Source organism: Aphelocoma coerulescens, chromosome 2 (assembly GCF_041296385.1).
Source record: "Aphelocoma coerulescens isolate FSJ_1873_10779 chromosome 2, UR_Acoe_1.0, whole genome shotgun sequence".
Classification (NCBI taxonomy): domain Eukaryota; kingdom Metazoa; phylum Chordata; class Aves; order Passeriformes; family Corvidae; genus Aphelocoma; species Aphelocoma coerulescens.
This window is the reverse complement of record NC_091015.1, coordinates 42169515-42197296: the sequence shown is the minus strand read 5'-3', so window position 1 is coordinate 42197296 and position 27782 is coordinate 42169515. Positions and strand designations below refer to the sequence as shown.

At 40.4% G+C, this 27782-nt stretch overlaps 2 protein-coding genes across 10 annotated transcripts; one reads left to right on the top strand and one right to left on the bottom strand.

Annotated features, from left to right (window-relative positions):
* CBX3 (chromobox 3) lies at positions 1-12228 on the bottom strand. 5 transcript variants are annotated; one of them, XM_069007155.1, is made up of 6 exons: positions 11712-12228; positions 9236-9286; positions 5351-5493; positions 3656-3821; positions 2193-2287; positions 1-646 (listed from the first exon to the last, which is right to left on the bottom strand). In XM_069007155.1, exons 2-6 carry the CDS (start codon positions 9257-9259, stop codon positions 520-522), a joined length of 555 nt encoding a protein of 184 aa, XP_068863256.1. In that variant the 5' UTR covers positions 9260-9286; positions 11712-12228; the 3' UTR covers positions 1-519. The 5 variants fall into 5 exon arrangements, with proteins under 5 accessions (XP_068863256.1, XP_068863255.1, XP_068863258.1 ...); XM_069007154.1 differs by lacking the exon at positions 11712-12228 and adding an exon at positions 10828-10937; XM_069007157.1 differs by lacking the exon at positions 9236-9286.
* HNRNPA2B1 (heterogeneous nuclear ribonucleoprotein A2/B1) lies at positions 11025-27750 on the top strand. 5 transcript variants are annotated; one of them, XR_011149005.1, is made up of 12 exons: positions 11025-11222; positions 16355-16465; positions 17358-17504; positions 18772-18982; positions 19274-19375; positions 19465-19554; positions 20064-20126; positions 20581-20700; positions 20967-21089; positions 22146-22228; positions 23550-23680; positions 24511-27750. XR_011149005.1 is itself a non-coding variant. In XM_069007150.1 (11 exons), exons 1-10 carry the CDS (start codon positions 11193-11195, stop codon positions 22205-22207), a joined length of 1059 nt encoding a protein of 352 aa, XP_068863251.1. In that variant the 5' UTR covers positions 11025-11192; the 3' UTR covers positions 22208-22228; positions 24511-27750. The 5 variants fall into 5 exon arrangements, 4 of the variants coding, with proteins under 4 accessions (XP_068863251.1, XP_068863250.1, XP_068863252.1 ...); XM_069007150.1 differs by lacking the exon at positions 23550-23680; XM_069007149.1 differs by lacking the exons at positions 23550-23680; positions 24511-27750 and adding an exon at positions 22380-22865 and having other exon boundaries at positions 11026-11222.
* The last annotated feature ends 32 nt before the right edge of the window (positions 27751-27782 follow it).

Here is a 27782-nt window from a genome sequence, read left to right as displayed (position 1 = left end):
TAAAGGAAGAATATAAAACTATTTTATTGACCACTGTTCACCAGTATTTACAATAAAGTAAACAATATACAGTCTGATAACATTCAAATTACTACAAAGTTAGTTTTCACCTGGTCTTCTTAAGACCATGTGATCCCAAATACTAAAAAGAATGACCCTACAGGTTTAAAGGGCTAGGTTTGGGTAAAGAAGATACATGCACAACAATAGTATAGAAGACTACAAAACATCTGTGAGTTTGTTTAGACATTCATTATGATTCCGTAATAACTATGGAAGTTCATCAATGTTTTATAAAAGCTTTTACCTAATATGGAGGAAGTAGTAGTATCAAATGCTCTCTTGTGATAAATGAAACAAGTTGCAGAAAGCTTTTATTTACTTGCTGTTGATGCAAAACATACTACTTCAAAAAAATATCAAATTTGAAACTTGTTAGAATGTATGCTTCTCACATTGCTAATAAATCAAATTTCGGGTTTTAATATTCTTATATATAAAAAAAAGCAATGCAAACAATTATTGTGCTTCATCTTCTGGGCATGAATGCCAAGTTAGCCGTTCTTCATAAAAAGCGATTACGATCTGAGGACACTTCACGTTAGCTTCTTTGGCCAGCACCAGATCTGCCTCATCAGAGTCTTTCCTGATGTAGAAGAGAGCAGGATTTAAGAAAATGAATAATCAGTATTTCAGAACATTTAGCAGCTCTTGGTAAGTCCTAAGTTCTGAAAAGAATGTCAGCTAGAAATCAGTTTCCAGCATACCTTTCACTAAAGCTACCAAGACTTTCCATATTAATGGTAATGACGAGGTTTCATAGCTCCACTGTTCTTCCCTTCCCATATTTTTTACTGTTTGAAAGGAAAATGCTATTGAAAGGGAACCAGTTATAAGGTTACATACTGCAGTATGCAATGAAGCAAGTAAAATTTGGTTAATTTTGTCTTTTAAAGGCTAATCAAAACTTCAAAGTAAGACTTAAAAATCAATAGGACGAATCTTAAGAACTGGTACTTACCTGCAAATTATATTTACTGTTTATGCAAGTAACTTCCTGTATTTCATATTGTTATTCTTGATGCTGTCTTGGGGTAACAAATCACGCTTGCCAGTCTGACATGCTTCAGATTCCATTTTAAAGTGTATGCTGCCTTGAAAGTCAGCTTTGTGCATACAAACTCATATCTATGTTTGTTACCGATGACCAATTATTAAAAACTAATCAGCTGCAACTAACTAAACAAAAAAAAGAAGTCCTCTGTGTTTGATTTTGCCAATGATCCCTATAGAAATTCAAATACTCATGATCTTTGTTTTGCAACTTTTCTAAGCTTCCCCTAAAATTTACAGAGAATTTGAGAAGGCAGAAGGGAGACAATCTCCTACAACACTCATCTTCAGCAGTCTAGGCACATCCCAAGACAAATCATGTCTCAGGAGATCACTCATTTTGACTCCATTCTGCAAATCTGCCCTTCTCAAAGGCTGTGGAAAGCCATCCTTCTTCTTATCCCATCACCCTAAGAAATCTGACTCCCAGCAAATGTCAATTCAAACTCTTGATTTCTCAACACTGGGAGGAAGCACTAATTTTATCCCATTTGTTCACATGGCAAGAAATCTTTCTCCCAACACTGCAGCTAATGAAGCTGGTCCCCACCTACCCTCCCAACAACACAAACTCCCCATACCACTCTCCCCTCTTACTAGCCCATAAGGTCAAGCCTCTCCATATTGTTTATTTTTCATCTCCACCTCTGCTTTCTTCCCTAGTTGCTTCCAATTTCACTTTGTTGCGTGCAGAACAGCTGGCACTCTGCTTGGTTAAATGGCTGGCTATCCAGCAGCTGGCTTCTGCTTATTGAAACATGTAAAGCTGGAATTCTGCCTGCCATTCTCTCAGCAAGAGCATTACCAAGATCCAGTTTTTCCATACAAATGCCAATTTCCCCCTATTTTATCAGAAACTACCTTTCAAAGTAAAACTGAACCAACAGAAATGAAAGATATTTTGGGTTTTGAAGGAAGAGGGATTAAATCCTAACTGAATATATAAAGCTTGTCTTTCTAAGAAAACAATAAGGAGAGCACCAGTATCTGTGTCTTACTCCTGAAATGAAGTTATCTCTTTAGTCTAAGTGCAGCTGCCTGCCCTCCCTTCATGAACAGGAACTGTGGATATGACTTACCATTTCATGAGGAACATAAGCTCTCCACTGCTATCCGTAGCCCCAATTATCCGCTCAGGATCAAGACCCCTTGCAAACCCTCTTGGTTTATCAACCTATTAAGTTAGAAGATGATTATCTAGTTTAAGACAAAATTCTATTTTGGTACTAGATACATAAATTTTTGTACATACATGTATGTGTGTGTATCAGAACGAAAAAAAATAGCCTTAAAACCCCATCAAATCTGTAATTACGTATTATTGTCCAAATATGACATGGATTTTTTCATGACGGATTTTCAGGCCAAGTCATTCAGATGTAGGGTAATAATAAAGGATTTTATATCCATGTTTCCAGCATGTATTTCTGAAAACACAATAGATGTAACAAATGGTCTAAAATCATTTTACTAGATAAAGAACCAAGCATGGTCAGTAAAAATAACAAAAGCAGCAAAGTAAAAATGCACGCCTGGAAGTGGAAAAAACACATCCTTTCCAGCAAAACAACAGGTTTGGGTTGGCTAAGCTAACAATGAAACTGCACCCTTGGGGAACACCTCAACTCTTCTAGGTTCACTGAGATCACACTGGTGACAAAAAATATCACAACTATTTCCTGTATTAGCTTCTTTTTAGGTTCACAATATCCTTTTACAGACAGTGGCCACTATTGTACCAGATGAAGCTGAACAACCGACTCCATACAGAACCCAAAATATTCTTTGTGTTATTCATGAACTATTTCTGATGCCTTCCAACCTTTTTGACAGTAACCACATGTCCAACTGCTGTCTTCAGTACATGAAAATGGTTGGCAGTGTCAGCGGTTTCAAACTGCTAGTCTGAAAGTTTGTGGAAGAAAATGTGAACTGTTGAAGACATTACTATGTGTGCATTACTTTGTACTTATCAGCACTAAATGTGTCAAGTTGTTCACTCATTTAAACTGAAGGAGAAATTCAGACCTCTCAGGAAAGGTAGGCTTTCTTCATTCACCCTTTCTACTCCTCTACCATCATGTCTGGTCCTAGTTAAAGTAACTGATTGGTTTTCACATTTTGCCACCTTGCCACTCACCTATTCAAAATCATATACTAAATATGAAAGCCAAACCAGAACTTCATCTTTGTTCCATTCATGTTCCATCCATTTCTCTAATATAAACTGATCACCTAATACCATTAATTAATAACTCTTAACCAGTCCTACTTTCAATTCTTCAGTGAGTGTTATGGGACAATGTAAGAACTTTTAATCATCCTGTCAGTCAATCATCCTTCACTTACCATTTGGACAGTCTCATTAACCACAATGAATATATACCCTTTTTCAACCACAGATCCAGATGCTATGCAATTTTTACAGTTTTAAATCAGTGTTGAGTCTCATTCTCAAAGTCAACATATGTTTTTTGGGGGGATGGAGAGGTAGGGAAGAGATGCAGGGAAACAAAAACTTAATACGTGAACATATACTTACAGAATCACGCTTTTTCTTTGATTTACTATCATCAGATTCGCTATCTGACAAAGATTTTCTTTTGGCACCATCCGTTTTTTCTTTACCAGCTTTCTGAGAGTTCAGAAAAGCTTCAATTAGCTCTGGACAATCTAAGTTCTCTTCAGGTTCCCATGTGTTGTCAGCACTGAAACATACACACATTTATGTAAAACTAGGTAAAGAAGAAAAATGTAAAAGTAGCCCCATGGCTCCCCTTCATTTAAGCAAGGTAATTTTTGTCTCACTATATAAGGTAGGTTTATTAAACCCTAAGGATGTTTATCTTGCCATCTTTAATAGCCTTCATGTACTGCATTTGGTGATTGGAAGAAGGACACTCCACTAGTATTGAGAAACAATGTTCTTAAACTGAAGGTAACACAAAAAGCAGCTCTACTAACACCTATGTTCTCAGTGGAGTATGAGAGTTAAGCAATCTGCACCCTCCCAAAACTTACCTGTACATTTAAACTGACTCACTTCCCTGGTTCCTCTAAAGACTGTCCATGTAAACAAACAATATGATATGAGCACTAAGACTTGCAGAGAACAGTGTACACAGCAGTCATTGCAAACAGCCTAATATATACATATATGTATTTTTAAGCTCTTAGATACAAGGAACACTCTAAAGTTGTCTCTGAGCACTGAATGCAACTATACCTAGAACTATCTTCTTCCTTAGCTGACTGACTGCAGGAGCAAACAAACGTGGGCAGAGCTGGGCACTGCATATGTTTCAGTGAGTATGCATTTTGTTCACTAAAATTTTAAGAAGTCCATGAATGCTCTCCACAACCGCTATGCACCTCACGCACAAATACTGCCACAGCAGTACTGCACGAGCAGGATACCTACACATTATTTTCTAATACAATCCCTATTACTACAAGTTCAAATCAGACCCTCAAATACTAAACATTGTGCTTTGTGCTTATGCACACATCATTACACATACTTCAGGTGCCAGAGTGCACAATGTTGCAATGCACTCACTTTGGGAGGTATACAACAATACCACCACTCCATACACAACCATTTATGCACAAATTCTAGGTGCACCATCTTCTTTCAGCTGGTAAAGCAAGCTGCCACAGAGTGTCACTGGAAGGAGGCACTACTGCATTCCTTCTTAATCAACTTCTTAAGTTTACTGTAAAGTTTTCATGTACATACATAAATCCTGGGAAAGGCACTCAAAAATTCCTTTCAGGTATGCCTAATGAAGGCAACCATTCCACAGGCAAATTCAGTTAATTTGAGAACGGTTCTGGAAAATTAATAGTAAGTGAACTATCTGCTTCAGAGCTGCCTGCAGTTGAAATCCCTGCATGATTTCTTACTCAGAAGTACCATTCATGCTGCTATATATATAACAACTGTTAGTCTATCTTACCTTGATAGATATGGACACAAGCTCTATCAGAGTGGTAAAAGAACAATCAGTAAGAACTTGGTAAAAGTCCTCGAATATTTTATACAGCGCAAACAATGAACTACATTATCTTCTATACTCGACTGTCCCCCTTGACTATGCATTTATGGATGTCCTTCCCTCAAGGTTCTTTGAAGTGGATGCCCATCATTCAATCTCCTCTTTGCACAGTTGTTTCAAATCTATGATTAGTGTTTATCATTCTATCAGAAGAAGAAAAAGAAAGGGTAATGCCTTACTCTGTAAATCCTTTCCACTTCAAGTAGTATTCCACCTTTCCATTTACAACACGTCTGTCCAGGACTTTCTCCACAACAAATTCTTCAGGCTCTGCCTCTTCAACTTTTTTACCTTTGCCATTCTGTTTCTTTCCCATTTTGTGCTACAAAAGAAATTCAGAATGACATTATTCTTTTTTTTTTTTTCCCCGCTTTACACAGTTACTTCACTGGCTTACTAATACTAAAGCCAGAAGCTCAGACTCCTTTTACGTTAGTGCATGTGGTCACGTAACCTGAGCAAGACATGTTAATGTTTTGGGTTTTTTTCAGTTGTTTAATGAGATACCCAACACCAGTTTTTAAAAACGTTTAAAAAATTTTTAAACAAATTTTTGTCCACATACTCATCGACTATACTCCCCTTAAAAATTTAATTCTCAGTGCTACATGCTCAAAACACCAGGAGTTTCTAAAAGTTAACTCTATGCCTGTGAAAAGGCAGAGGGCAAGGCAGAAGTAAAGAAAAGTAATAAGGTAACTGTGAAAATGCATAAAATAGAAAAGGGATGGTACTGAAAAAAAGGTGGTTTCTACTTTTTCCAAAAAAACCAAGGAGAAACTGATGGCAGCAAAGTTTATGTTGTATTGCTACAATAAGCAAAATACTCAACAATAACCCCCTGTCCCCCAACAGGACACATGCTAGGAACATTCCATTGCTGCAGTCCCTTCTCATTCTTAGCCATGCACCCATGTAACTTACAAAGACATGTCACAAAGGTGCATAAATTTAAGACTGCTACACTTAAGTACAGCTTATACTTAACACATAAATGGAATTTTGCTAACTTACAAAACTTTTAAAGTGTTTTAAAGTTTACATTTGATATTTCAAGTAATATTCTTTAAGGTCTTAAAACAAATATTACATCCACATCATCCTCAAGGCATTCCCAGTTTAATAAGGCACAATTAAATAGTAGTAGAAGGACACATTTCAGAATTTCCTTGTTTGTAATCTTAAAAAGGTTCAAACAAGCCTATCATGTTGTATCACATTTCTAGAGGACTGGCAGACCAAAAGCAGTTTGCTTGCCATTTTGGACTGCACCTCCTAAGGAAATTAAGTGGCAGCCATCAACTAAATATTAAGCTCCTAAAACAGAGTTATGCAGCACCCTAAATCAAAGTGGACAGAACTAATTCCTCACTAAAGCACTTCCTATACAACAGAAAACAGATGAGCAAATATCATGAAGCACGTCTATTTGCATGATAGCCATTCTCTAGTCCTCTCTAACTTTGAAATTTTCAAACTTTTGGACTCAGTAGAATTTTGTCTTGATGTGGTGAAAGGTAAAAAAAAAATGTATGTTAGAACAAAAACGGTCTTCTTTTAGTAAACTGAAGACTGGAAGATGATTCTCTTGCCAAAGCCCTGTCTTTGTACCCCTTATTTTTTGTAATTAATTTTTCCCTCCCTCCCCAAACTACTTTAGTCTTTATGGTTAGCAACCCATAAATTGAAGGTTCAAACAACAAAAAGGAGAAAAGGATTCTAGTTTCTCATTTAAACAGCAAGTTTCTGTATATAACTTCACATGGCAATCGTTTTGATTTGAGAGCATAGAAGGGAGAACAGAGCATGTATTTCCAATTAGATTTTAAGTGCCTGCATATCCCAGGTGTATTTTGACCACAGCATTCATATCTGAAAAGTGTAAACTTAAGCACATTGGCTTTTTTTGCCTCCACAGGAAAAAGAATGCAAGACTGATATTGAAGAGATATACAACATGAAGATGTCCAAGGCTTCTATGAGAGCAGCTTCTTTCAAAAAATGGAAGTGTGAAATAGAAAGGGGTAGATATGAGGAAAATAAACAAACAATAGAAGTAGGAGAGGGAAAAACAACAACACAGAAAAAGACAGACTCACTATACCATAGTAATAACATTATAATTACTGGTGATGAGGCAAGCAGGCTACAAGTGGGGAACATCTCCATCTGTATTCTCCGTTGGACTAAAATTCTTTGATTCAATGGAAGAATGTTTTCTGGTACTCTTTTCGGCTTCACTAATTCTTGTCACTTAAAGATCAATGTTTTGGATTTCTGTATCAAAGCAACAATTTGTTTTTTTACTTTCTAAGACTTAAGTATCTTAAGTATCTTCCACAGAGGAAAATTAAATGTCATGGGGGTCTGTATTTATTTCTTGAAGTGCAGTAAGAAATAGCAAAATCAAGAGTATGCTGCTTCTGCTTTAAATATTAGAGATTTAATTAGGTCTCATGCATCAGCACTGCTCTTCAAATTCTTGAGCCTATTAAAATAATACTTGATTGCAGAGCCTGCAGAAATACTGAACATGTTAAAAACCTGTACATTCTGAGATTATACATGCCCATGCAAATCTCAGCCCACAAGTGAATTGCGACATCTGACTGAAGTTAAAGCGTTCTAAATGTCCACTTGACCCCTGAAGGTCTCTTCTCTAGGGTTGCATGTTGTAAGCTGTAACTTGGGCATTTGATCATTGAAGGCTCATGTACAGCTCATTTCTTTTTCTGCATTCAGAAGTCACATATAACAGATGCAGATCTATGGATAATCACTCTTTCTTTGAGGGGCAAGGTTAAAATACTGATGTGACACTTTGGTGTAGAATTTTACCATACAGGAGGTAAGAAAATTGGAATTACAGCTCTAGAGCTACCCTATATCCCTTAACACATTTAGGTTTTGCATGCAAATACATAACGAAGCAGAATTAGTTATGGTTCCCATGGGAACCATAACTGATTTTCCTGACCTGTGCAGCAAATTTTCAACAACATCAGAAGATTAAAAATACTGCATTCATAGATTTTTTTTCCTCTCTCCAAAGCACCCCCTCCCCAAGCTGGCTAACTCCTTCTCTTCTTCAAATTAGGGATAAGTGGACAATCAATTACGAACAGAAAGTTCAGACATTCACCCTGCTGAAGTATTTTAAAACAGTACAACACAGAGGAAGCACTCCATTGCACTTCTAAGCCTGGAGTTAATACAAGTTTTTAATATATTTTGAGCTGAGTAAACCAGTAATCATTTCTGAAAATTTAAGAACAGGCCTTTTGAGTGTATTATAAACCACTTGTTCTGCTATTGAAGTTTTGAATTGTGCACATATATTTTTTGCTTACTTCCCCATCTCAACCTCAGATATATCTCACATTATACTTCTACAGTTCTGTCTTTCATGAAACTATGTATCATTATTAGTTGAATTGTAACCAGCAACCAACTGCCCTTAGGAGTCCATATTTTAATGTCAAGCAAAGCTTTAGAGGACTTGAGATCCATGAATGCATCATTAAAATGGTCCAGGAGGGGTTGACATCTGATAATCTCTGCTCCTATGAAATTCAAACAAACTGTTATTTGTTAAAAATCATTTCAAAAGGCATCTTAACTATGCCACATCATTTCTCAATAATGTTACTTTTCATCTGTAAAGACTGCCTTTTGTCAGGCAAATAGTTTTCTCCAAATACACTGGGAGAAATTAAATGAGTACATGATTTAGACTTTATTTTTTACATGTATGATGAATTACATGGTATGCTGAAAGGAGTCTAAAAAAATCCTTAGTGTTTTCTATTGTAGGACAGATGAAATAGTGCAGAGTCCTTTCACACTTTTTACCCAACAAGTTTCTCTTTAGAAATGGCAGATTTATTAAAACCAAAGACAATGTCCTTTCTAGTAGCCTTACTTTCTGGATCTGAAATTTTGGTCAGAATAATGCTGGGGAGGGGAGATGTGGATGTATCTTTTAAATGGAGATGCCAAGTTATAAGTTTGAAGAAAAATATGTTGATTAAATCCTTATATACTTTAGGTGTGCATGAACTTACCAATGTAGTTTTATTGGAGGCCATTTTTATTGCAGACTTGCAGAGCTTTTACTAGAAAAATGCATGACAATTAAAAGGAAGTTTGCATTACTCAAAGAAAGGCATCCCAAGACAAGCATGGTCCTTGTTCCAACCCCCATGTATTCATTGCATACAACATTTCTTATACGGATTAAATCCAGAACAAAAAGTAGGTTACTACTTTGTCCGGTATAACCCAGTAATGCACCATTAGGCTAGCCAGGATAAACTATACGGACAAGGTGGTATATAGACTTGAAAAAAGGTTTTTCCCAAGGCTTTCAAAAGCATAGACATGTTTCTAGGGAAAAGGGGGAGGACCATCAGGGATGCTTATTTCCTTAAACCAAATAGAACAAGAGTTCAGATTCTAGCAGTTGAAGATATACCTAAGGTATATTAACTGCAAATCTGATGGGGAACAGATACATATTTGTGGTGTAATGAATCACCCATTATTCTTACATGGTAGCAAATTCTTACAAACAGAAAATATTTATCTTAATGCAACTGTAACGTTGCCTTCTGATTCTCAAGTTTGCAAGAGTTAAGGTCCTAGAGCAGTATTAACTCAGCTAAAATGTACATACTACACATTTAACCTACGTAAATTACGTTGAACACAATCCATCCCCTTTTCCATGTCATTTCTCATACCGACCAGCTCCATAGGCATGTACTATCCCCGCCCCGCAGTGAGCTATATAACTGTTAGAATTCCCCATATGCCTGGGTAAGGCAGAAAAGTCCTTTAAGGCGAGAAAGCCTCCCGGCCTCAGCAATCCCGCCCAATCCTCCCCTGACACGGGAGGTGGATTTTGGCAGTCCCATGGGTGGTGGGGTAGGCGACGTGGGAGAAGGGCCGGGGCCAAGGCGCCAGTGCGGAGGGTCTTGCCTTGTGTCCCTCCGCTTGAAAGGTAGCAGAAAGGGGTAAAAAAAAAACCAAACCAACAAAACCAGTAACAAACCCCCCACCAGAAAAGAGGCAGCCCCGCGGAGGCCTGCTGCGGGCGGCTGCGCCTCGGGCCTACGGCGGACGCACATGAGGCCGGCGGGGCCGCCCCGGGCGAGGTAACGGGGACGGAGGCCCCGGGCCGCTCCCGCCGCCGGTGACAGGGCCTCTTCCACGCCGTTTTTCCCCCGCCCCTCCACGTTTTCCCCAGGCCGGGCACACGCAGGGACCGCCGGCGGGCCGGCTTTGTCTGCCGCGCGGGTGCCGCTGCCCCCGCCCCCGGCGCTGCCCTCCCTTCCCGGGGCGACAGCGCCCGCGGGTCCGGGGGTCTCCCTCCCTCCCTCCGCGCGCGAGTGCCGAGGCCCCGACCCCCCGGCAGCCCCGCTCCGCCCGCCACCCCCCACCGCCAAGGAAGCGGGGGTGGGGAAGAAGCGGCGGTGGGGGGAGGCGGGCGGACTGCGCTCCGCATCTCCCCGCGGCGGCCCGCAGCGAGCCGCAGAGGAAAGGGGAGTCAGGGAAGGGGACTCGAGGGTGAGTGGGGTGAAAGGAGGCGGCTGCAGCGAGAGAAAAGAGGGGGAGAGAGAGAGAGAGAGAGAGAGAGAGAGAAAAGGATACAGACTTCAATGGTGCCCAGCGGCTTGGGTCTCCCGTCTCCTCCTCGCTCCCGCCCTGCGCGCACTGAGCGGCGGCGGCAGCAACAGCGACATCCGCGGGGGGCTGAGGCGGGGGGTGGGGGCAGGGAGGGAGAGAGAGAGGGAGGGCGGGAGGCGGAGGGCGGGGAGCGGCGCGGCGGCGGCTGGGCTGGGCTGGGCGAGCACTGCGCGCCGGCGGCTGTGACGGGGCAGAGCGCACGACGCCGCCGCCGCCTACGCGCGAGCCGCTACAACCTCCGACCGTCGTCGCCGCCGGCACAGGAGGGGGGCCAAGACGTCTCTCCAACGCGGGGCGAGCGCAGGACCGCGCCAGGCGTCCAAAAGAAGGAAGATGCCTCGCGGCGACAGGGAAAGCGACTGGGTAAGCCCGGGGAAGCGGAGCGGGCTGGCGGACCCCGGGCGCTGCAGCCGCCATCATGGCTGCCGATGCGAATGCGCGCCGGGCCGATGCTGCCTGCCGCCGTGGAGGGGGCCCCTCGGTCGGTGCGGTAGGGCGGCTCCCGGGCGCGGGGAGGGCGGGCGAGGAGCGCCGGAGTGGGTTTGAAGCTCGTTTGGAGGGATCCCCCCCCCTTGGAGCGCGGCCATTTCCCGCGTTGCGGCGGGGAGGCCCGGGCGTGAGCGAGGGGCGGGGGGAGGGAAGCGGGCTCGAAAAGCAGTGGGGCTCTGGGGCTTCAAAATTCATTCATAAGTGGGAAAAGGGGTCCGGGGAGTCGGCTGGGGAGGCTTCGCTGCAGGCAGGAGATCGCGGGTGGATCCGCGGTGAAGCTGAAAGGGAGGGGGAGCAGAGGGGGCGGGAAGAAAGGAGCCGCTCCAGCGCCATTTCCCTGGCGCGCGGGGCGGCAGCACTCACCCTTTGTCGCGGTGCGTGCAGGGCCGCCGGAGAGAGAAAAAAGGAGGGCAGGGAGGGAGGGGATGAAGGAGGGGACGAGAACAGAGCGGCGGAGCGGGGTAGAGCGGAACGGGCTGCGGTGGAGTCAGCCTCCCTTCGCCGGGGCCCCGCGATGTGTCGCGCTTGTGCCAAAATCTGTGTACTTCTCACTTCCTCCTGCCCGGGCGGAGGGGGAAGGGGGCCAGGGCGAGGTTTCGGGGGTGCGCTGTCCCCCGCTCGCTCCCTGCCATTACCGCAGGTGTGGGGGGGCGATGCGCGGCCGCCCCCGGTTGATACTAATGCCGAGGTTTGAGCCTTCGGGGCCTTTTGTCAATTTCCGGAAAAAACAAACAAAAAAGTGACACCGTGCCAGCGGCGTTCGAGGCCGCTTCGGCTGCGTTCGGGCACGTCTCGCGAGCCTCTCCGTTGTCGGAAAGTGCCGAGCGGGCTGAGGTAGCCGATGACTTGCTGCGTCTTTCTCTCCGGAAATTGCCGAGGTGGCGCCGAGCGCCATTTTCGTGTGCTGCGGCAGGTTCCGGAAATTACCGAAGCGATCCGAATGGGCTGCCATGCCTGGTTCGGCTTTTTCCGGCGGCTGTCGAAGCGGATAAGCTCGACGACTACGGCTCCTTCGGCTCATTTCGGAGACGGCCATTACTAACGGAGTCGGTGACTTTTCATTACACGATAAAAACACGTAGGGGCGTTATTCACAACTGCAGCCCCTTTGGAGATACTTAAGCTCCAGATCCTGGCTTTTTTTTTTTTTTTTTTTTTTTTTTTTTTAATTAATTAAACCTCGGAAGCGAGCCCGGACTGGAGAAGGAGGGCGCTAACACTACGCGGAGCTGAATTTCAAATTACGTAACAGCTCAGGCAGCCATTACCGACCGGTTGTACGGCACTCTCGAGCAGGAATACGTAAACCATGAAGAACATGGTACGTGGGATGGGAGGATTTAGAGTTTGCTTTTAAGGAGGGAGACGCGTTTGCTTGTGCAGACAGAGTGAATTTTTTCGGGGCTAGGAATTACAGGAAAGCTTGAGTCGTCCGCGCAAGTCCGGGCGCCGCTGCAGGTTCGCAGCAGGGGGCGGATGCTGGATGTCTTTGCGCAGAGGAAGGTTCTGGAAGCGGCGGCTGGGGCTGGTGCGCAGCCGGGCAAGGCGGCGGAAGCTGCGGTAACCGTGCACGGCGGACAGCGCGTTCTTAAGCCCGTGGTCGTGGGTGTTAGCTGCGCTGTTGGTGAGGAGGAGGAGGGGGATTCAGAGCTCCGCGGGCCGGGGGCAGTCTTGGCCCCGCGAGGCGTGGAGCGGCCGAGGCGGCGCTGCGGGTAATGGCGGTGGCGAGGGGGAGGGGTAAAATGGCGGCCTGGCCGAGACTCGCGACTGCGAGGGGCAGTGGTGATCGCTCTGGGAGTGGAGATCGCTGGGGGCCAGCTGTAGTCGTCTAGTATTCGCGGGGGCGAGGAGTGCTGGAGAGGTCTTGGTACCGTGTGTGTAGGTGCACGCTAGAAGTGGTTTGCAGTGCTCTCGCTGGAGGCGGCGGCTGCTCCCGGGCGCCATTTTCCCCGCCCGGCTCGGGGCCGCGGTGTTCCCGCTGCCGCCACATGGCGGAGCCGGCGCGGCCGCTGCGTCCCGGCCGCCGCAGGCGGCGGGCGAGCAGCCGCTGAGGGATTGCAGAGCTCTGGAGTTCAGGGATCCCCGTCGCATCTCTCCGTTAAACATTTTGTTACCCGGGTTCTTAATTCCGCAGTCAGCGTGGATTGTGTGTGCGCACGTTAGTGCTATATGAAACACCTTTCCTTGATCCGGTGATGAATTTTCCAATAAAGGCTGTGCGTTCTCCAGTCCTTTCAAGTTGGTTTAAGCCTGTGAAGGAAAGCTTAAAATACACACGGATGAAGATCCTACGGAGGTTGTAAAGATTTCCTCTGGCGCTTGGTTCCTGGATGTACTGTGGAAATCTTGAAAGAGGTGTTACTTCCAGCTTTTATGTTGTGGCCCTTTGTGGCTATGAGGTGTCTGTGTCTTTACAAAAGAAAAGTATTTTCTTCAGGATTCTGAGAGGTACTGGCATGATGATAATTACTGTTGTACATTTTATACCTTCAGCACAAACTTCAGATGGGCAGAACTCTCTGGACTCAGGTGGGACAGTTTCGTGTTAGGCTAACCAGAGCTTCTTGAAACTGACGCATTTAAGACAAACAACTTCTCCGGATCTGGAGATTGTTGTGCGCATTAGTGGAGCAGCATGTTTGTGCTGTTTTCGCACAGTGGTTTTCATTAAAGAACTGGTAATGAGTTTCGTTACTGCTGTGTTCTGACGTGTGTGGTGCCTAGATGTTGTTCTGGGCATGACCCTAAATACCTCTGTAAAATGCATTACTGTTCTGTTCAATGTCTGTTACTAATGTGTGTTATATTTTTGTCATTGTTACAGCTGATAGATTCTGTTCTTTCCTTGCATTTCATTTACAGGTTTATAACTGTTTTCAGGAGTAAACGTAACACCTATTGGAAAAATCCTACTTGCCTACTAAATTTTCTTGATTCTCGTATTTTTGTTATAATGTACTTTATTAAATGCATGGCAAATGATAATATAGGGGAAAGTGTCTTTTGCGGGCCTATGAAACTGTAAGCAAGTGGTCCCTAATTCTCAAGCAGCAGAACTAAAGGGAGGACTTTTTTTTTCAGTATTGTTGCTTAAAAATTTTTCTTTGCCAGCATACTCAAAATTAATAAATAACAGTATGACATACAATGAACATACGATTTTTTTAGCACTGGTCTGGTATGCAGCGTTCTTCGATTTGTTCCTTTTATTTGATGAGGTGAAAGGAAATGACTTAAGACATGTGTCTGCTGCTTTTAAAAGCTTGTCTCATTTTGCCTGTCTGTGCAAGGAGGAGACAGTACTAGCTTTCTTTGTGTTTCTAGAAGAAAAAATAAAAGCTAGATCCAACAGCAGATTCCAGGTATTTTCAAGAGAAATTTGAACTGATCAGTCTCAAACAATATATATTTGGAGGGGGGAGGGGAGAAAGTTTACTTCCTTGTCAGATTGCAGTATGTCAAGCTGGTAATATGGAGGTGTATTTTGAAAAAAAACTTGTTTGTTACTGCCTACCCTAATTGTCTTCCTGTTACATGTATTTAGATCCAGGCCTGCCTTGGACAACTTCAGAAAACGTGTTGGTCTACACGTAAATTGGCTTAATAATTCTAAAAGCATATGTGCACTGAAGCATTTTGCTTGTTTTCTTAGTCTCATTGTTTTTCTGGTTTCCTTTTTAAATTTATCTTAATGCCTGTTGCACAGTTAATAATGCTGTGTTTGTCAATTACACCTACTGGTGCAATGTTTGAATTGTATAAAAAGCAACCACCACACTAAAGAAAACGCACAACCAAACACCCAAGCAGAATTTCTTGATTTTTAAAGTTAGTTACCAGTATAAAGCTGAAGTAATTGGGTTTGCGTTCTCTTGTCCCTAGCAGAACAGTTTGCTTGAAAACAACGTTCTGAAATAATAAATTTGTGGAAGAGCACTACTTTTTAGTGCATTTTTTAATTGTTTGGCATGAAATTTCGACATGTATGGACTAGTGGTACTATTGTATTGTATATTTTCTATTGTATATAGAAAATGGCAATTAAGATGCCTGCTTTGTATAAAAAATTACTATTAAAGTGTTTTGAACTGGTAGAAGTTGGAAGGTTGTCCTGCTTTAGTTTACCACTAAATCCAAAATAGTAAATGCAATGCCTAGTTACTGGTCTTGGGTTTTGTTGGGTTTGTTTGGGGTTTTTTATGATGCACTTGTCATTGCAAAAGAGATCTCTGCTGAACAAGTGCAGTGATAATTTCTCTGCAAGGAAATTAGGTCTTACTGGAAGCAAGATTTACATTAGTGGTCATGAATATGTATTATTCACATTTCTATTTTAAAGGGAATTATTTTAATATTGCTCTTGTTGAGAGTGTATTGTATGGGCTTGTTGCTAATTCCAGTGGTGTGGGATACCAGATTCATTTTACAGATGCTTGACTTTAATTTGTTTTAGTAATTATGGAGAAAATACTAATTGTTAATCTGTTTCAGAACACCTTTAGATGTTTTTATTTTTACTCTTAATGCCGTAGATGAATAGTGTGGTAGTATTTACGTAAAACAATTTAAGCCAGAAGGGTTTTTGAAAATGAATGTTACCTGGGATAGACTTAGACAGTATGAATTAATTCATATTTTCTGTATTAAAAACAAACCTTAAAGTTCTCATTTTCTTTAAGAAGCATCTTATACGGGTTGTTGAGAGGAATATTCTGGAAGTTTTCAGGTGTGGTCTCTTGTTCTTGATATCTAGAGGGAGAGACAGGAAAAAGGGCTAAAATAAAAATTGTATTGTAAAAGTGGACATGTAGAATTGCATAAAAGGTTAACTTTTTTAATAGGGGTAGAATGTTTAGAAGAGAACGTTTGGAAGAGCCAGGTATTGTTTTGGAAATAAGTCTTACTGAAAGTTTTTGACACTTAGGAAAATCTTGGCTAGTATCTGATTTACTAATGCAGAAGAGGTGTTTTAAATTATATTAATGTAATCTTTTTTTCTGTGGCAGAGGGAAAAGGAGCAGTTCCGCAAACTGTTTATTGGCGGCTTAAGCTTTGAAACCACAGAAGAAAGCTTGAGAAGTTACTATGAGCAATGGGGAAAGCTTACAGACTGTGTGGTAAGTTTAGCATACTAATACATAGCAATGGCATGGAATATATAGGAATTTTAAATGGGGAGTTTGTTTTGTGGTTAGCTTAGAGAAGACAGAATATTAAATTTTAATTGTATAGTTGGTTTATACACAGTTCAGTCCATTGTAGCAATGCATATGTTTTTCTCTTGCAAATTTGATAGAGTTAGGGAGCATTCACAATGTTTTCTGTAAAATGCTCCCAGATCATCTATAACCACTGATTTCAACAGTTCAACTGTGGTATCATTGGCTGTCGTGCATTAGGAAGTGCTTACACAGAGCGCTATTATATCTCTGTGGTTGGTAACATTTGGCAAAAAGCTGATATTGTGGTAAGCAGTAAGCAGCCTCAGTAAAGCTGGAAAAGGATGTGTGTCTCTGTGGTGTTTTCACAGAGTCATTAAGGTTAGTGGAAACCATTTAGGTCATCTACTGTTAACCCAGCACTGACAAGTTCATCACTAAACCATGTCCTTGAGCACCACATCTGTGTATGTCTTTTAAGTACCGACAGGGATGGTGGCTCTGCTAGACGTTCTCTGCTGAGTGTGTGGTCTTCCTGAAGCTTAAAAGAAATTATGTGTATGATTTTTTTTTTTTTGCAAAAGCAAACATAAATATAAATGCACCTCAGTGATCTAGCAGCAATTCTGAGTTAACTGAGTCTTGGAGGACAACAGTGGTTTAAATTTCTTTGATCCCAAGCAGTGCCATCCATGTATTAAATCAGCAGTCTGCTACTTCACTATAATTGTGTTTTGAAATCAAATCAAGGAAAATGTAAATTAAGCTTGCACAGTTACTCCAAATACCGTTAGCAAAAAGCTTAACATGAGACAGGTATAAATGGTTTAAATGTGTTTATTGGTTTTAGGTAATGAGGGATCCTGCAAGCAAAAGATCAAGGGGGTTTGGTTTTGTAACATTCTCTTCCATGGCTGAAGTTGATGCAGCTATGGCTGCAAGACCTCACACGATTGATGGGAGGGTGGTTGAGCCTAAGAGAGCTGTGGCTAGAGAGGTAAGTATGGCTTTGAAAGCAGATGCTTCTCATGCTTTGAAAAATACCTGTTTTGGTCAGACACTTTGTTTTTGTTTGAAGTTGCCTGGTTATATTAGCTAATTAAAAGCTGATAGTTGGGGCACTATTTCCCATACTTCTGGTCTCTTACATAAATGTCTGTTATTACAGTGAATTATTAGATTATTCTGGTTGTGGAATTATATCTGCAAGGGACACATCTGGGGTTTGAAAATAGTGTTGTAGAAAACATGTTGAATACTGTAATTATGCAAATTCCAAAGTAACTCTTCTCTGGAATGGTTACAGTTACTAAGGCTCAAATTAATAAACTCCTGTCAGTCTTCCTGACTCTTCCAAGATCATCTTGGGGTATTTCTAAGAGGTATATAAAAACAGAGAATGTAGTGGGGAAACTTTTTTCCAGTGGTGATGTCCAGAATCATCTGTGGATTTGTGCTGATTTTAGCCCCAGGCATACTTGATTTCAATTTCAGGGTACGAATTAGGGATATGTATACAGGAACAAGGTGAACCTGTAAGCCAGGTTACTGTGGCACAGAGGTACTTGAGGACCAAGTGTGGATTATAAGGCAAGTTCTGTTCACCACATGGGAGCTCTGGGAGGCTTTACCAGATTAAGGTTGGACCAAGGTGTTTAATATATTTGAACTGATAAATTGGAATTGAATGAGCTGTCCCAAAGGTATGGGGAAATGGAAATTGTAATCACAGGTACCCCGTTAGCTATCCCAGTTTTCTTTCCATTCTCTGCAGAATGTAGGGTTGGTTAGCATTTTTTAAAAAGTAGTTACAGCAGCACGTGTGCAAACTGTCTGAAGGGGTTAAAACGCATAGTCCTGAACTTGGTGAGGTTGAAGGACCTTGATACAAGTGGAATGTGTATTGATGCTGTTGGGGAATTGGGCAGAAGAAGCTGTGTATCTTTGTTTAAACAATTACAAGAATCATGCTCTAACTTAACTTACTAAATACTTGCAGTTCTTTCAAATGGGTGATTTGTGTTTTTTTCAGTGCTTTTAAGGCTTTGACATAAAGAGGAGAGGTAAAACCTCCAAGTAACCCTGTGTTACTTCCCTCCCAGAAGGCCCCCTACACAATCTTGCAAGGTCATGACTCATAAAAGGGCTGTACCTCTGTGCTTGAAAAATCCTAGTTTATCTGAATTCTATTCCTGAAATCCTAGCAAAATAGTGCTTTGCCAAATTGTTTTTCTTTGTGCTAATTTAAAGAGTTCTTCTAACAGGAATCTGGAAAACCTGGTGCTCATGTTACTGTGAAAAAACTATTTGTTGGTGGTATTAAAGAAGACACTGAAGAGCACCACCTTCGTGACTACTTTGAGGAATATGGAAAAATTGACACTATTGAAATCATTACTGACAGACAGTCTGGTAAAAAGAGAGGGTTTGGATTTGTTACATTTGATGACCATGATCCTGTGGATAAAATTGTATGTAAGTAATTTCACTCTTTCCTTTGATAATATTAACTCTTGTAGCCTTGGTGGTTGTGTAAAGCTAAACTTAGAGATACTGGGATTAATTATGTGCCCGTATATTTGCTACATCATAGGTTGCTGAATTGCATGGGAACGTGTATTTCAAATAAGTACTGTCATCTTTGTTTAAAAATCATTTGGTATTTTGTGTTCTTCCATATTACTCAGAATGTGTATGGATTGGAAGTCTGATACCTGACTTGTTGCCAGTTAAATGCTGATAGCCTCTTACTTTGTATGGTTACAGTGCAGAAGTACCACACCATCAATGGCCATAACGCAGAAGTAAGGAAAGCTCTCTCTAGACAGGAAATGCAGGAGGTTCAAAATTCTAGGAGTGGGAGAGGAGGTAATTACAAGTAATGCTTAATGGTTTGTGGTTGATTTTTGTGTTCACTTTCCACAATCTCACTACTTAAAAATGTTGAACTGTTACAGGAAACTTTGGTTTTGGTGATGCTCGTGGAGGTGGTGGCAACTTTGGTCCAGGACCTGGCAGCAATTTCAGAGGGGGAGCCGGTAAGACAGGCATGTTTGTAGCATTTACATTTTTTTACTTTATTAATACTGTCTTTCTGGTTCTGGGTAACTTTGTATGCTCTAGTGCTGTTTAATTTAAATGCAGCTGTAGCAGTTGAAATAATTCTTGGGAAAAGTAATTTGCAAATGAAGTTGCGTTTTGGTTTTTTTGTTTTGGTTGTGGGTTTTTTGGTTTTTTTTTTTTTTTAGCTTTTATTGAAAGCCAAAAGTTAATTGTTATTAATAGTAAAGTAATTAATTACTTGTTAACATCAGAGATTCTATGATTCTGTGCAGTATTTGCCTGACCTTTTAAAACTGGGTACTATACAAATGCAAGAAGAGGAAAAATATGTAGAGGGATGATTGGATGTTTCACTTCTGTTTTTCTGAAGTTAATTGTACATGTTCTTAATTGATAATTTCTGGGATTTGGTTCTTAGGATCATAAGGGTTTGAGAATTTGATGAGTTTGCTACAGGTAAATTGAAATCCTTTGGGTTTTTTTCTCCCAATAGATGGATATGGAAGCGGCCGTGGATTTGGTGATGGATATAACGGATATGGTGGAGGACCTGGAGGTTAGTTTGCTGTTGTGGTTCCTGATATATTTTTCTCTTGTTAGGGAACACTGCCATGTTTATATTAATTACCTGAGCCATTTTCTTGGCTGTAAGAAGCATACATGGTTCTTGGCTTATGTCAGACTTCCATATGGCAAACTATATGGTTATTCCTTGGACAACCATTCTTTTCTTTAGGATAGGAGTGGGTCTTAAATTTCTTGAAAAATGAAGATTTTAATTAAGCCTTTCAGTTGAGGTCTTTAGGCATCTGAGTGGTGGGGTTTGGTCACAGTTCAGTTAGGGTGGGAGTTGGTATGTGCTTTAAAAAATACTGTTCATAGAAATTTCTTTACAAAACTACCTTTTTCTTTCTCTTTGTTCTTCTAAACAGGAAAATATACTTAGTTTGTGTATCATTTGAGTGCCCTCTATATTGAAAAGTTCATTTAAAGGGATTATGTTGTCACAGGTGGCAACTTTGGTGGCAGTCCTGGTTATGGAGGAGGAAGAGGAGGTTATGGTGGAGGAGGACCTGGATATGGCAACCAGGGTGGGGGCTATGGAGGTGGTTATGACAACTATGGAGGAGGTAATATTTAGGCTTAAAATGTTCAAGCATTTCAGTTACTGCAAGTCATTTGAGGCTGGAGGGAGGGGTGTTTGTAAATGTTGCCTAAGGAAGCTGTTGTTTTTCACGTAGTAGGAAATAAAGTGAAAACACTATTTGGTGCATGCACTGCTGGAATACATATGTGATTTTGCACTTTATTTAGAATTTCTATAATGAGGTAACTTTGAGTGTTTGTATCCATTTTAGCTCATCTAGGTATTTCAACTTTTGTGTTGATAATACAGGCAATTATGGAAGTGGAAACTATAATGATTTTGGGAACTACAACCAACAACCTTCAAATTATGGTCCGATGAAGAGTGGAAATTTTGGTGGCAGCAGGAACATGGGTGGACCATATGGTGGAGGTACTGTATATGTCCTGACTTTCCTTGTAGCCAGAGTGGGTGGGCGGGCTTCTAGATCTTTGGGGAAATAGAAAAGAAGATAAGACATGGGGTAACTGTTTTAAACTAAAAAAATGTTAGACTGACATCAGATATTAGGAAAAACTACTGTGAGGCTGATGAGGCACTGGAACAGGTTGCTCAGAGGGTGGTGTGGGTGCCCCATCCCTGGCAGTTTTCAAGGCAGGGTTAGATGGGGCTTTGAGCATTGTAGACTAGTGAAAGATATCCCTGCCCATGGCAGAGGGGTTGGAACTAGATGACCTTGAAAGTCCCTTCCAACCCAGGTCATTCTGTTAAGATTCCAAGGTGGATATGGTAGAAATTGGATAACTTCTGCAACAGATGGACTGCAGTGCCTGTGTTCTTTCTGCAAGTTGGCTTCAGTGTCTCATCTTGAGATTGTAAAGCTTGTCTCAGGGAAAATTATTTAAATTATTTTTAAGCAGATAAAATGTACTAAGTTTTTCCACAGTGTTTTGCAATTTCAAGTTGAAAGATTTTATTTTATGTTCTTTGCTGTCAGCTTACACTGTTTGTGGAGAGTTTACTTAATTTTACTTAATCTCTAGCATATTTGCTGGGATTTCTTTTTATCCTTCTTTTGTGTCATTTTTTTCTGACACTTCCTGCTTTTTGTTGTCTGAATGTTACTTAATATGGAATATAAAGCTTGTGAAATGGAAACTGAAACATGAAGCCCTTTCTTGTAAGGTTTATCATGCAAAAAAGTCAGCCCTTACAGGCTCAATCCAGCACAGTGCATCAAATTATGTGTGGCAGTGTTGAATATTCTAAGATTTCAGCAGGTAGTTGCTTCCTGTGGCACTCCTTGGAGGTTATTTAGAGGAAGACAGTGAAATGTTAGAAGTCTTTGTTGTATATGCTGTTGCTGGAAGTAAAGCAGATGTTACTCTTTGTTCTGTCAAGCTCTGGTTGATTGTTCCAGTCAAAAACATTCCTAGATTAAAAAAGTGTACTGATGGGACCATTCTGTTTCTTGTTCTGCACTTGCAGGAAACTATGGTCCAGGGGGCAGTGGAGGAAGTGGTGGATATGGAGGGAGGAGCCGTTACTGAGTTTCTTCAAGCATGCCATGGGTAAGTATGTTTATAAGTGTTAAAATTGCAGTGATTCTTGAGAGTAGCTGCAGGAGTTAAAAGCTTTTTAGGCTATTATCTTTCCTTTAAAAAATGGTTAGATGAATAATTTCATAACCTATTTTTTTACTCTTTACTTCTGTTGAAACAGGCTTCACTGTATAAATAGGAGAGGATGAGAGCCCAGAGGTAACAGAACAGCTTCAGGTTATCGAAATAACAATGTTAAGGAAACACTTATCTCAGTCATGCATAAATATGCAGTGATATGGCAGAAGACACCAGAGCAGATGCAGAGAGCCATTTTGTGAATGGATTTGGATTATTTAATAACATTACCTTACTGTGGAGGAAGGATTGTAAAAATGCCTTTGAGACAGTTTCTTAGCTTTTTAATTGTTGTTTCTTTCTAGTGGTCTTTGTAAGTGTAGAAGCATTCCTTTGATAATGTTAAATTTGTAAGTTTCAGGTGACATGTGAAACCTTTTTTAAGATTTTTCTCAAAGTTTTGAAAAGCTTTTAGCCAGGATCATGGTGTAATAAGACATAACGTTTTCCTTTTAAAAATTTAAGTGCGTGTGTAGAGTTAAGAAGCTGTTGTACATTTATGATTTTAATAAAATAATTCTAAAGGAAATATTGTGTAATTTTAGATTTTTTTTTTAATACTGTAAAATAAGGCAAGGAGTGGGTAGTATAAGGTCCCACAAATAATACAAAGCTATTGTTGTACGTGTAAAATTTAATGCTGGTGAGAAAAAAGTATGTTGTCTGTAAATTACCAGGTTTAAAATATCTAGGTAACTTAAGGGGTATCTCTGCAAGGAGAAACACCTTTTTAGATTTTTTAGATGCTGCTTCTTCAATGGCAAGGAAAGGAAATACCCCCAGCAAGGTACTCTTCCAGGGACGCAGGTCTAGTACAAGAGAACTCTTGAAAACGTCACTAAAAGTTCAGCCAGTCTTAAAAAGCTGTGCTGTATCTCTGCAAAGCTTTAACTACGGTAGATTGTTTATAAGGATGGCAACGAAGGCTGAGGGTGTAGAGCAAAATAGTTCTAAGCTTCAGTTAAACTTCTTTAGGTAAGATCTTATTTACTTTTCCTTTCTTAATGTTTCAAAACCAAGAAACTAATAATGTATGACAGTATTCTTTCAGTATAGTGATTGTTATGTAGTTTAACATAGCAATGAATTGAGTTAACAATTACAAATTGAAAAGAAACTTGTGAATCCTGTTTTCTTGTATTATTAAATTTTTTTACAAAAAAAAATTGTTAATTTCAGCTACTTAACATATTTTTTTCCTACTGGAATCTAGCTATGATATGAACCCTGGACAAGCATAGACTGCTGCCACTGTACACTGCTACAGTTGAACAAATGAGACCTGCAAGTGTCCATTAGTAAAGCTTTGCAAGGGTTCCATCCCTGGTGTTGGTAGTTAAAATGGTAGGTCACAAGTTAATTAAATCATACAACTTTATTTTTGCATCCTGCAACATTTTCTTTTTTCTTGGGAGTCTATGCATTATGGTGGTTGCAAGGTAATGCAATGAAGGTAGTTCTGTGCTGTTGAAAATGAACTATGTTGTTATGTGTCTTGTCTGCTGTAATCTATTTTATATAACACATTTCATCCTGAAGGTTCCCAAGTAACTGTAGACTGTTTACGTGTAAGGAAAAATTGCACCACAGAATACATCTGCCTCTGTGAAGGAATGTGTCGTCCATTCTTTTAACAACTGCATAAGCAGTTCTTTAGGAGGGGAAGTGAAAACTTCAAATGAAACTGCAGGTGGTATTTCATAAGTGTACAATGTATTTATGTAAATTGGAATTTGGCTAGAATGTTGAGGTTTCCACCATTTTTTATAGTTCTTGCAGCTAACAAACCTTAGTGCCAAATTTAGTCAGCCTTACTCTCACTGCATTGAATGTTTGCACCTCAAATTAATGGAAATTTATCAAGTAATGAATGAGTTACTCAGAGTAAGAGTGGCATACTCTATTAGATTTGGTTTTTAAATAAAAATCAACAAAACCTACCAAAAACAAAAGGCAACCAAAAATGCCTTCATTTCAAAGTTCATTGCCTTTAAAAGGCTACCCATTGAAGAACGTGGACTCAGCTAACAAAAGTCCTGTTCCTTTTGTGTTAGACACACCAGTGAACTGCTTATACTTATTTTTTTTAAAAATGGCTGAAGTTCCCCTATTGATAATTTGGTTTAGACATATGTGATAAACATCTTCAGATACACTTTTTTTTTCTTTGGCAGGAAGGTGCCATGCTGCAGGTAACTAATGAAGAAGTGGTCAACCACAGAAACGCTTCAAGAAATAAGAAATTCTGTATCATCAGAAAATAGTTGTTTTTGCTGCCTTCATTAAAAATCTAGAGGTTAAATGAATACTGATAAAACATCACAATTAGTACAGCTCCCTGTAATGATGGGTTTTTTAAATTATAGTAATAATGTCTTGTAAACCTTTCGAATAAAATTCAGATTCGTTAGGAGAAACAAATCACTAATGTTAAAATAGCAAACATTCTGTGAGTAGAAAGTTTAACTACATATATTTATAACTTTCATAGCTTTAAAATAAAGTATTTTTATACCAAAGTAGTTCTAGTGTAATGCTTAATAAAAAATTAGTGTGTATCTAACATTAAATAATGTTTATGTTTAGACCCTTTCATGATTTGAAACATTCCATTTTGAGGTGAATTTAAAACAAAATCAGTTTGACAAGTGTGTTCATGGAACTTGTTTCTCTGACCATAGGCATCTGTTCTCTGTTGGGAGAAACAGTGCTGCAAATTTAAAGTGCTGATGTCTTCGCTGTTGGACACAAGTGCCTAAAAGTAGCTTTTTTTGGCTGTGTTTTATATTATCTCATACTTTCCTGTTAATGAAACTAATGACCTAAGTCAGTTTGTCAGATTGCAATAGGACAAGAGCTTTATTCTTTTCATCTCTAAAGAGCTTTAAGTATGAACAAAGACAGACTGACTGAAATGAGAGTTCCTGCTGTACAAAACTGTATTACTGATAGCTGCATCTGGGGGCGGAAAAAATGACCAAAACAAAAAATCCCAAACCAAACAAAAACACTAAAACATGAAGTGTGAGCTTGGGAAAGCTTCAGTTGGAAGTGTATTTAAGGGAAGGTATCTTGAGGTTATACTGTTTTAACCACTTATCTTCATACATGGTTTATTCAAACTTGAAATTGATATACTTTGGCAGAATCATCATGTCTTTAACCTTTATAATACTGTTTAAGGATTCACGTACCATTTTTTTTCTGTTTCTTAAGTTAAACTTTGAAGTATTTGCATAGGTAACCGGTGGGCTGCAACGGAAGCAGAACATGAAGACGCACAAACCTGCTTTACTTTCTTCTTTCCAACAGAATGACCAGATCATAAGGAATTTGCCTTCTTTCCTATAACTTAGATGTAGTTGATGGAAGTTTTTTCTTTCAGTTGCCAAGTCCACATTCATATACCATTTAAAAAACAAAACTACTTCAAAGGGCAGTAATTATTTTTCTATTTGAGATGCTACTTCAGTAGTTTTGCAATAGGATTTAAAATTTATTGAAGTGTATTTTCCATAATAAGGATGTTCTTATTTTGATCAGTTGGCAGTGGGGGAAGGCAGTGTATAGGGGGACAGCGCTGTGCAGAAATTACTGGATATTTTAACGTCTTGAAAACCTGGTGTATTTAAGTTTCTTTATGTTCTTTTCTCTTGGTATGATCTTAAGAGTTACAGCAAGTGACAGTCACAAAGTTCAGCAATGAATGTGGTGAGAAGAAGTCACAGTTTTGAGTCAGACTGATACTGGAAGTTAGCAACTTCAAATAAAAACAGTATTGTGTGGTCAATTACTGGTCATCAATTTGTAGACAGTGTATTCTTACTTTATATCAAGTTGTGTTTTGTCACTAACAGACTTTGTTTTCCAAGTAAGGGTAACACAGTATTTCGAAGTACTAACAGTTGAGGATCAGGTTGTCCTTACTAGGTCCAGCTTTCCCCCAGAGAACACTTTGTGCAGCAAACTGAGGGAAGAAGGAAAAACAACATAACTCGTTGATAAAACTGGTATGTGAGCCAAAGGACACCCAAAAATAGAGCGTCTGACTTGTACTTACAAAGTGATGGTGAAAAGAGGAAAGAGGTCAGTAGTAGGGTTCTGGCCACTCAGACTTCATTTACAAAGAAAGTTGAATTTTATTCACTTCTCTTCTGCTGCAGGTGCTGAAAAGTTTTTAGGAAAATGCAAACAATTGCTTTTAATACTGTAAAATGGACAGGACTTGAACTTTGTTATGTGTGGGAAAGAAGACTGTATTCTTTTAGTTTGATGGTGAATGTACATGATACCTTGGGGATGAAATCGTATCACTTCTGGGGAAGAAAAAGTCCAGAAATGGATCTGAATTTTCAAGCAGTTGTCAGCCGAGTTTGTTTTGGCAGCTTGACCTCATTGGTAGAGGATAAATTGCTGGGAACATACTGGGGCTGTACATTCCCTGTAGGTTTAGTGTTTCTGTTTTTGAAGCAGAGTGTGTGATGCAAGCGAAACCCCATAGTACTGCTGTTAGTTCTTTTCCACCTAAGGGAGATGGCTGTTTCGATTCAGCCATACCATTCAGTGGATCTAGGAATGTATAGCAGTGTTACATGGAAGGGTTTACCTGGGTGATAATGATCCATTTTGCCAGAAGTACTGTCCCTTTTAACAGTTGTGTTCTTGCTTTGCAGCTACTGTTGGTTTGTGTTGCACAGAAATTTTGTCAGTTAACTCCAGTTAATGGAGCAAGAACTGGCTTGTTTATCAGCAGTAAAACTAACAGTGTAAAAATAGCTGTGTGACTTGCCTGACAGTGCTATGAACATACTAGGTCAGCAGTGTTTGGGGACCTTGTAGTTAAAAAACTAGCTTACATGAGTGACCTCCCATGCTGCTTCACTGTATGAGAAAGGGTGACTGGGGGAAAGTCCTAGAAAACTGCTATTACCAGCACTCTTCTCCTCCCCTCCCCCCCCCTTTGTTTTGGCATTCTTGTATGAAAATGGGTGGCTGATGGACTTCATGGAGTTCTAGTAGCGTGCAGCAGGTGTCAAGTTGCAGTACTTTATGGGTACACTACAGTAATAAGATTTCACATGGTTACATCTGCCATCTATTTGGTTTACTTAATAAACAGTTTTTCACTACACCGTGGTGCTGAGTGTCTTGTTGCCTCATTTATAGGTCTCTGCCTCTTCTGTCCTCGAGATTCTTGTTAAAACTGTACTGACTCCCAGAGAATGAACAAATGTGTGTGTGCTTAGGGACAAAGATTGACAAGTTGGTACTCATGAAGTTGCTTTGTTCTTTATTTTGTCATTGAAGTTTGTCCTTCTGGTTCCCCCATCTAAAACTAGATTGTAAGCTCTGGAGCAGGAACAGCCTTAGCTTGTAAAAAAGCCAAATCTTTTGAATAAAACCTAAAACATGAATTTAAAGCTGCACTTCAGTGCAGTGCTGTAGT